The sequence below is a fragment of the Nestor notabilis genome, unplaced genomic scaffold, assembly GCF_000696875.1.
Source record: "Nestor notabilis isolate BGI_N333 unplaced genomic scaffold, ASM69687v1 scaffold27061, whole genome shotgun sequence".
Classification (NCBI taxonomy): domain Eukaryota; kingdom Metazoa; phylum Chordata; class Aves; order Psittaciformes; family Psittacidae; genus Nestor; species Nestor notabilis.
Window position 1 is genome coordinate 299 of NW_009914645.1, and position 9,991 is coordinate 10,289.

A 9,991-nucleotide genomic window follows, 5' to 3' on the forward strand; every position below is an offset into this window, starting at 1 on the left:
CGAAATGAGTGCCACGGTTAACACCACAATTCATTAACCTGCAGAACTGACTCATAGGAGGAAATGCCAACAAGACAAACCAACACAGGCAGAAGTACTCCCTCATAAACCTTCACCCCAAAGCCTGCATGAGCAAGCTTAGTTTGCAAATAGCTACAGATGACCAATATGCCATCTTCAGAGTCACTTTTCTGAGCATAATCCCACTGGAAGGCTGCCAAGAGACGGATAGCAAAGCCTTGGGTTTATTACTATACAGGCCATGATTACAGGGATAAAGCAGCCACTCCAAGAGCTGAGCCCTCAGAAAAAGGATGCCACTTTGAGAGCAGGAAACCCCAAGAAAGCAGTGATTTTAGTCAAATTGGTATGACAGCAAACACGGAAGAGACCAAATTCCAGGGTAATTTTTTGGCTTCATTCTCACCCGCAGGTCCCCTGTTCCTGGGAAGTATTCACCATACTTATGAAAGGACACAGTCATCACACGGTCTGTCGTATAAAAAGCTTCCTCCACACCATCTCCGTGGTGGATATCAATGTCAATGTACAACACTCTTTGGTGATACCTAGGATCAGAAAGGAGTCAAAATACTGCATTTCTTTAGAGCAGAAAATGTCTCCACCAGCACAATTTACTGTGGAGGAGAGGAAGGAACTTGGTGCTAACTCCCAGACTGCCAGCTACCAGGCAGCTGCCTCTCCAGGGTCTACAAGCAAAAGAGCTGTGAAGAACAGACACGAGCCTAGGTCACCAGTGGAACAGAACCACAGAGGAAAATGAAGTGGCTTTTGCTGCTGCAAGTGGTCTTTGAAGGCAGACTCAACTCAGTTTATTCAGGTTCAGCCAACAGACTGCATTTTTATGTCCAAGCCTCCTACCGAGGTTTGCCTTGAGCCAAAAGCTGTCACATATTAGAGCTGTGGCCCATTATCCAGGGTGGGTGGTAGAGGGAAGGGTCTAAAAGCAAGCACACAATGCTCCAAGCTTCCTGCATAGTGTCACCCCTAGGCACAGCCCTTTGGGAGAGAGGGTACTGCACCCCAAAAAATAGCTGATTAAGCCCTCCTGGGAAAACATAGCTTAAAAAAGCAACAAAAAGAAAAGATTGGGAACAAAGCACTCAGAGGAAATGCGGCAGAATGGACAAACAGAAGAGGTAAACAGCAGTGCCCATACTTTAAGAGCTCCAAGATAGCCAAGACGATATCATTGACATAACAGAAGCCAGAAGCCTCTGACTTCTTAGCGTGGTGAAGGCCTCCTGCCCAATTCACTGCAATGTCTGTCTGCTGCTTGTTCAGCTTCACAGCACTGGCTGTTGGGAGAAGAATTACACAACATTAGCACAAGAGCAAAGGCCTGTGACAGAGACCAAAGGGTAAACCACTGGTCCCTTATGATCACCTCTCTGCTTATGTGTGCATTTGTGTACTTCACAAAGCACAAGCCCAAGGATTTAACACTGGATGCCTTCACAAATGACCAAAAAGCAAGGGAAGAGACGTGCAGCTCTGTTTTGTGTGCACACGCTTTTCATAGCTTCCCACTTGCACCTCAGAGCATGAAAGCTCCACAAACAAATCCATAGGATTCTAGCTGGGGTCACAGCTGAAGACAGCCTAGAATTCTCAGTGCCCTGAACAAAAAGATTTTAACAAAAGGTTTTATCCAACATAAATATAGGTCATTCACTGAATATGCATTCAGGCAAAGGAAGTTCCCTTCCCCCAATCCCTTCAAAAACTTTCTGCGAACCCTGACAATTTCCCAGATTCAAAACAAATTATATATTCTGTGGAATTAAGACCAGAGAGCACGGAGCTACTTCAAAATATGCTGCAGGCAGTGCTTGTCTATACTGCTGAGCTACATTACAGGAAATAGAGACTTCTAGATGTCAGCATGGGAGTAGCAGCCACAAAGCTTTAATGCCTTGGCACAGTGATACCAGTCTTTCTGCAACAAAGTACTTGAAAATAGCAAAAGCATTTCAAATGTTCCAGCTTTCAGGGAGCTTACTGAAACCTTGCAGGTTCTGCTTTGCCAGGTGTCCATGAGACAATAGCTTTTTGTTAAAAACAACAGATAAAGTAGCCCTTGTTTTTCCTTTCCAGGTTCTGCCCTGTCCCGAGCAAGGTTTTTACAACTTCTTTTTTTTTTTCCTGTAAAGCTTACATTGATTTTTTATTACACCCCTGTTGCTGCTGTGGTTTTGTTTTAACTCTATCGCTGATGATGTTGTTATACCGCTTACAGAGCTTCACATACTCAGTGAAGTAACCTGGACTGCATAGACAAACGTAGAGGGATCTGTCAATACACAAGGCTTGAACTCCCACATGGGAAGAAATCTGGATCTAATTATTAAGGAAATCAGAAATATGTTCACAGAGTTTCCCCACCACCACCTACAGCAATGTACTTCCCAGACAGAATGACATTACACACATCTGCTTAAGAGAAAAAGGAAAGAACATACGACTCATGAGCTTACCAACTGAACCTCCAGCAGAGAGCTGACAGAACTCAAACAGCCCATCAAACACAGGGCAGTCTTCCCCAACATTAACTTGAAAAGAATACAAAAGAGTTAGTAAGACAAAACTCCAAGTGGCAAAGCTTATACCACCACTCTGATTTAAAAAGCTAGCCAGGTAAGTGATCAACAGTTTTAATCACTGATAAAACATTAACGTAATCAACCTGAGGATGTCCGACAGGCAAAAAACGGCTTTGCTGTAGGGAAGATGCTCTTGACTTGCAAGAAAATAGGAAAGCAGGTCCCAGGAGCACTGGTGAGAGCAGCGCTCCATCTACCGGGGATCCAGAAACCAGGCAATCGTCGGGGGGAAAAGAAGGCGGCACAGAGCTGTGTAGTAATACCCACACACGTCCTCAGCTGCAGCTCAAGGTGAATTTACAGTACTCTGCTCAGGCAGCACATGCTGGTTACCACAGGCACATACAGGCTGTGCAAAATGGGGACCAGCACCCCTTGCTACCCCACACAGGCCATACTGCTGCCTGGGCACCATGTTTTTGGAGGGTGGAGGTGAGGGGTGTGTGTGATAGTGCTGTTTGTGACTACAGAGTGACACCAAGCTCCGTTACACAACCCCACAGCAAGGGGGAAAGGGTTTTGTTCCTGTTTCCTGCTGTATTGCTGACGAGGAGCTGAGAAAGCAAACAGTGCCAGCGCTGCAGGAGAACATGGGGAATGGCAGGGAGTGGTGGGCACTGGCCTAGAAGTTCACATCCACATCTGATTTGTTACACTTTGTACATTCCTTTTACTTCATATTGGGCAGCCAGTTTTTAAGTTCTCAGCAATACTGTAGTTCTGGCCTAGATAAATTTTTTACTGTAAGTATTTCCCTGATTAAAAATTAAAACAGTAACAACAGACTTACATTGAATCTAGATTTTGCAAGATTTACTTTCACAAGCAAACAAAAAATAAATCTGTATTTTTGTAACAACATCTGTAGAATGTTTTCTTCTGTGCTTAATGAGAAAGGCACCACCAGCACAGTTCTTGCAGCACTAGAAACTCATCAGTGCACAGAGTCCACAAAGACTGTGTGACAAGGGAGTCTGAATGGTCCCAGTTTGGGACAGGCAGACCAAGAAGAAAGCAATTGTTCCTGCTTTCCAATTGTTTCAGCAGGGCATGGCAACTGGCAGAGTTTGAATCATCAACTCAAAGAGGTGGTTGGAAGCTTTCCCTGTTAAGTGAGAATAATTTAAATCATCGATTTCTGCATGCTTCCCATTATAGCAAATAAAATTTCTTGCCCTTTAGGTGACAGAGCAGCTCTCCTAACTCCTCAGGCAGGAATGGGGCACAAGCAGAATGAAATTAGAGCCTGTTCATTACCTTTACTGCCCCTCAGAACCTTGTGGGCAGCACTGACAGTATTTGAAGGCATCCCTCTGCTATACCTGACAAAGACAAGAGCTACTGTGCAAAGAGGTGACAGTTGGGCTTCTTCCCCACCAGGAGATTCAAAGCAGCCAGTACTACTAAGGAGGGATTTAATAACAGGGGTCAATCACTGACTGTAGGCATAAATTCCTGGCATAAGACAATGAAGGGCATAGATGCTCCTTCTTCCTTGCAATGGGTGGATGAGAAGCTTTGTTTCTCAGAGAGCACAATCAGAGAGAGACCAGCATCCAAGGTGGACAGCAGCTACCCTACCCTCAAAGGGAAAGCTGAAGCATCAGGTAGGCTACAGAGATCTGCCACTGGACTTGGGAGCAGTGACCTTGTCTCCTACATCCCTCATCTCTGTTCCGAGCAGCCTGTGCTAGTTCTCTAGCTACACAGAGGCTACTATTCTGAGGTCTTGTTGAAGCAGAGTTCTGCCTTCTGCATGTTTTAAGATTAATTTTCATATTTTGCCTCCTCCAGATAAAAACAGTTCTGTGGAATTAGAGTACAGAAAACGTTGAATACCAGAGAGCAGAGTGGGTGTTTTTGAGCTGTATCTGCTCCAGGGGCAAAGCATTCAGTTTGTGTAAATACGTACTTTGGTATATTAAGACATATAATTTACAGTAGAGAGTCTTTCAATGCATGTTACTCATGAACTACATTACCCATTTTTGCTTGTGCCTTAATACCTGTCCCCTTCAGCTCATACCACATTTCCATGTGCCTCTACTTCAGACTCAAGACCCACAGCTCCTCTAAACTGCAAACTACACTTACTCCACATAAATAAAACCCATGGGCTAAGAGCTTTTTTCTGCTCTTGAGGACTGCAGTATGCAAGGCCAGAATACTGTTTAAATGAACCTTGAGCCCTCCCCATTATTTGTACTTGCTAGAAATATAGTTTGCCGCAGCCATTGCCAAAGAACTTCAGCTCAGAGTTGCAGAGACCCCACAGAAAGGTTTCTGTAACATTAAAGTCAGCTTTAAAGGCCCTTCCCTGGACTGGAGAGGTTGGAACAAGAGATTACATCACAAAATAAACCATTCTAACACCAAGTGGACAGGTATTACTGTGCATCTCAACCCTCCCCTACTTCCAAACTGCCACTGCCCTGAGAGTTACTGCAGATTTTGAACACAACTGGTAAGTTGTGGATGGGTTTTGTCTGTTTGTTTTAAATTACACAACCCTTTCCCCACCTCAATACCTCTGGTTTAAGATAAGCAATAACACAAAACAGGCGCAGCTCATAAATGGAAGCACAGTCATCTCTGAGCCAGGAAGACAATTTTGAAGAGTTTCCATCAAAACACAAGACCAAGAAAAGACAGCCAGGTCAAAGGGTTTTCCTCAGCTCTTCTGGCATACTGGCTTGAGAGGGACCCGCTCTTAAAATGCAGAGTTTGCAAGAAAAATCAAAACCAAAGTCAGGATAAAGACAATTTCCTGTAGTTCTCCCTACTCTTTTTATCCCAAACCTCTGAAGCTGGCCGGGGATTCCCAGAACTACAAGCTTTAACAATGACAGGAATAAAGCTTACATCTTTGCATCTGCTTGCTGTACTCAGACATGTTATCTGGGCGAATAGATCTCAGAAATTTTATGTAGTCATCACTGTGGTACTTGGTCATTTCTTCTGCATTTGCCTTGTGAGGGCGCTGCAAGGATAGAAAAAGAGCAAGGCTCAATTTGCAAGACATCTCTCTCCCTAATTCCCATTTCCAATCTCAGATTTACTCTCAGGAAGAGCAAAAAACTCAAAGCAGCATCATTAAACAAGAGAAACTATTTTCAAAGGTTAAGAATGTCACTACCAGAGAATGGCATGTATTACATATCTAAACAAAGAAAGTATTTAAGTTGAAGGGAGAAAAGCAATTTTCCAGTCTCCAAAGTTTATCTGAAGAACATCTCATTACAAGCAAGCAGAAGAAATACATCAAAACTACTGGTTCCTTTCCTTTCTTTTCTCCTTTCCTTTCCCTTCCCTTCCTTCTTGGATTATCAACAGAGAACTTACAAGTCTGAAGCATCAAACTTAAAACCTAACACCTAAACTGAGGTCTTTCACATCCGTTTCTCTTCACGACCAGCCCTACACTTACATATATTTCCATCTTCCTGTACAGGCCATAGTTCAGCAGTAGGTTGTGGGTCATCCGGATCCTGTGTGGCTTCATTGGATGTCCCTGGCCATAATAGTAGTTTCCAACATCACCTAGGAGCAGAAAGGATTTTATTATAGCAGGGAAAACTATGAATTCCTTCAATCGGAATCACAGTCGAGCCATAAATCCACCAGGTCATCTGTCATTTTATTTGTCCTTCAGCAGCATTCTGTTCACAGGGGAATAGGGTCTCCCATCTCATTCACACAGGTATCTGCATGGATTCAAAAAAGCTTATCCCAGACTCAAATAAGACGGACATTTGTAAATTAGAGTATAGCCAGACAAGGAATTTTTTAACGCCAGTTCTGGAGAAGGCAATCTAGGAAGAGCCTGAACAACCTGCACAAGAGGAGGGAGCTCCAGCTTTCCTACGCAGGACGAGCTTTGGGCACCACATCTGCCCATCCTCACTCAAACCACTCCAGCTCTCCAGTGTCCTCTCCAGGCCCACTGTGGTACGTCACATCTACAGAGCTCACAGGTTTCACTGTGAAATGCAGCCACACTCTGAGCAGAAACCTGTACGCCAAGAGGCATGCGAGTCTAATCCCAGCTCAGACAGTGACTCACCAGTAGGAGCACGTAGCCTCTGCCTCAGTTTCTTACTATTTCCCTAGTAGAAACAAGATACAAATTCTGCCAATAAGCAAACACCACAGCAGCTGTAGTTTTGCCATTTTCACCCCTTATTATTGCTTGAAATCCTGCAGAAGAATCCCAGTCCCACACACACCCCCCTGATGAGCTATCCCGTGGGCACCAGCATTAATGAAGTTGGCTTCCTGCAAATATATCCCACAGGTCCTCTCCCTACTTGGATTTTCTCCTACCTAAGCAAAAGCTGAGCTCATGCTGCACTCTCCCACAGTAGGCACTGCTGTTCCCCCCCCCCCGCCCCGAGTACTTATTTTCATGAAACTCAGAAATTTAACTTGCAGATTTCTGCCTCCTGCCTGATTTGACTGCAAGAGACAAGAGTCAAAACTTGTAGAGAGCAGGAAATGCAGACAGCTACACACACCAGCAATATAAGGGTGCTGAGGTGCTGGCACAGGGTGCCCACAGAAGCTGCGGCTGCCCCATCCCTGGCAGTGTTCAAGGCCAGGTTGGACACAGGGGCTTGGAGGAACCTGCTCTAGCGGAAGGTGTCCCTGCCCACGGCAGGGGTTGGAACTGGATCAGCTTTAAGGTCTTTTCCAGCCCAAACCAGTCTGGGATTCCATGATTCTACAATAGCACCAAGCAAAGCCTCATTTTCTTTGGAAACCAGACTAAGCTGTTCATGTAGTTGTACAACTCCCCATCAGTTTAGGAAGCAGGAGATCCGGTCTGGTCTGGCTGGTGACCCAGTTGGGAGTATTAGTATTTCATCACCAGTCTTAACATTCAGAAGAAACTGCTACTTCCTCAGTGCACACAAGTGTAGTTTTTCCTCCTGTGGATATGGCTCTATTTTTTAGTTAAAGTAGATGCAAACAGTGCAAATCCTACACCCAAACAACTTTGCTGCTGGAGTTTACCTGTCCTGTGGCACTATGATGAAGTAGTGTTCTCTGCATGAAGATATTTTAGTGGGGCAACTATACCTTCAGTAAAATCAGGTTACATCAAGCTTTGCGAACCCCGCAAGAGATGCATAAGACCCTATCTAGAAAATACAAGCACGAAACTTCACGAAGCTTTGAAAAATCATCATCTTCACCTTGGGCTGCCAGAAAATACCCAGGGCAAACCCTGAGCTCCTCCAGAGCCTGTTGATGTTCACTAAACACATCCCACCATGAGTCCACCAGAGTAGCAGACTAGCTTGTCTGCTCATGGATGTCAGTGCAGATGAAGCGTGCAAACTCAACAGATACCTCTTCCTCTTTGCTAGGGTTAAGCAAGTCCCTGCATGGGGAGCTTATAAAGGAGAAGCAACCGTTCCAGCCCAAACCCTTGCACACACCTCAGCACCCGTCAGGTTTTCTAGGAAGGACCCTTAGGATACCTGATTACCTTTTCCTGCATCGCACCGAGACCCTTCCCTGAAGTTCAGGCTCCTTCTCCAGCCCAGGATGCCCTCCAACCATCTGGAATTTATCGAAGACCCACACACCACCCAAAACAGCTCCCAGGGACCTCCTTTCAGGGTGCAATTACCGTGCTAGATTGCGCTGCTCAGTGGAAAACAAGACGACCTTAACAAACTAGCCTCCCACAAATGCAGATCATGCCTTCCCCAGGAAGAAAAGCACACTTTCAGCGTAGGACACACTGCGTCTGTTTGCCAGCCACTCATAAAAGAGCAGTGGAAAGAAGGCCCTAAAACCTCACCACAGAGTAAATTAGTGAGGGCAGCTATAGACAAGAGCGCGTAATGCTAACTTCACGTAGCTACCATGCAATAAAGACCACAAGGAAAGCATCTCTCTTAGCATTTTCAAGCAAAATGACTAGTTATTTCATATTTAAGACATCACTGTGTGCCTTTAAAGATTATATCTTGTCCACAAACTGACAGGCTGCTTTGTGAACATGTTATATTCCAAATCCAGGGATAAGTTTGGACATAGAGACCATTTTTTATCCAGCATCCAGATCGTGTGCACGTGTGTGGCATTCTGGCATGTCCCACAAGCACTCTAAGTTTAAAACAGGCATTTTAGGGGCCAGGGCTCCAGCACTCCCTTGTATTTTGATATGATGGGCGTTGCACAGAGATCAGTTGCATGGTGAAATTGGGCTCAGTTTCACTGCACCTATTGCTCTAATCCAGATTCCTCATCATCCTGCCCTCCTGGAGGCACCGGCTGAGTCAGAGACCCTGCAGGACTGTCATTACAGGTTGCAAACCTGTTTAGATTGACTTGTCCAGAGAAATAAAAACCCTCACTACATGCCTGACACATGCAGCAGTTTAGCAGAGCCCCACTTCACTGCTAGAACACTGAGCACATCCACTTAGCAGGAAAACTTAGTGAGGAAAAGTGTTTTATTTCACAGACTGAAAATCATGAGGAAACAGAACTGCACAATACCTTTCACAGACTCTGTTAAAAATGAGCTTGCCCATAACCAAGGCATCAGTTCACCCCTCCAAAGGGAGGAGGTTGTGAACGTGCAGATTGTGATTTCTCCCACAGACTATGGGTAGAAGTCACACATGATACCCAGCTTGGGATTTTGCCAGCCCTAACACCCCATTACTTCCTGACTCCAATGGGATGATTATGTAGGCCCAAAGAAATGTGTCCTCAGCCTCTTAACACAAAACAAAAAGAACCAGTCTAGGGTCCAGCCAAGTTCACAGCCAGAAGGAAACGGTGTTCCTAGACACAGGATACTCCCTACAACCAGTCATGCAGTCGATCTGGCTCCTCACACCTTCAGCTTATTCTTTTCTTAACAGCAATACCACTATCCCAAACTGGAGCTTCAAGAGAGCCACTTCTTCATAATGTTGCTTGAGGAAGCTTCATGTCCCCACAACCCATCCTGTCCCCCAGCACTTCCCCGAGCACTCCCCATCCTCCCAGAAACCTTCTTCAGCATCTCAGCATGGCTCCCAAAGCCTCTTGTCCTCACACCCCTCCCCGCCCCATCCTGGACCACTTACAGCCTTTCCCCACCTCTGAAGTACCTACGTTTCCATATCTCCCCACCCTACCCTATCCCTGTCTCTCCCCAATATCGCTCCCATCTTTTCCTCCCACTCCTCCCTTTCTCCACTCCAATGCTCCCCCATATCACCTCCATGCTCCCACATCCTTCCTATGCCCTCCACCATCCACCATTCCCCAACCCTGCTACAGTCCACACATAATCCTGCCCATATTCATGCCCTGACACCTATACTTCCATGCCCCTGCCCTCCAATGTGGCCCCCAGCCCC

The 9,991-nt window shown here is 45.5% G+C and overlaps 1 protein-coding gene across 1 annotated transcript; it reads right to left on the bottom strand.

The window, feature by feature from the left end:
* Window positions 1-355: 355 nt before the first annotated feature.
* On the bottom strand, window positions 356-6,168 carry LOC104412915 (histone deacetylase 1-like). The gene is made up of 5 exons (XM_010023751.1): window positions 6,052-6,168; window positions 5,487-5,604; window positions 2,499-2,573; window positions 1,181-1,319; window positions 356-569 (listed from the first exon to the last, which is right to left on the bottom strand). Exons 1-5 carry the CDS (start codon window positions 6,124-6,126, stop codon window positions 356-358), a joined length of 621 nt encoding a protein of 206 aa, XP_010022053.1. The 5' UTR covers window positions 6,127-6,168.
* Window positions 6,169-9,991: the final 3,823 nt, after the last annotated feature.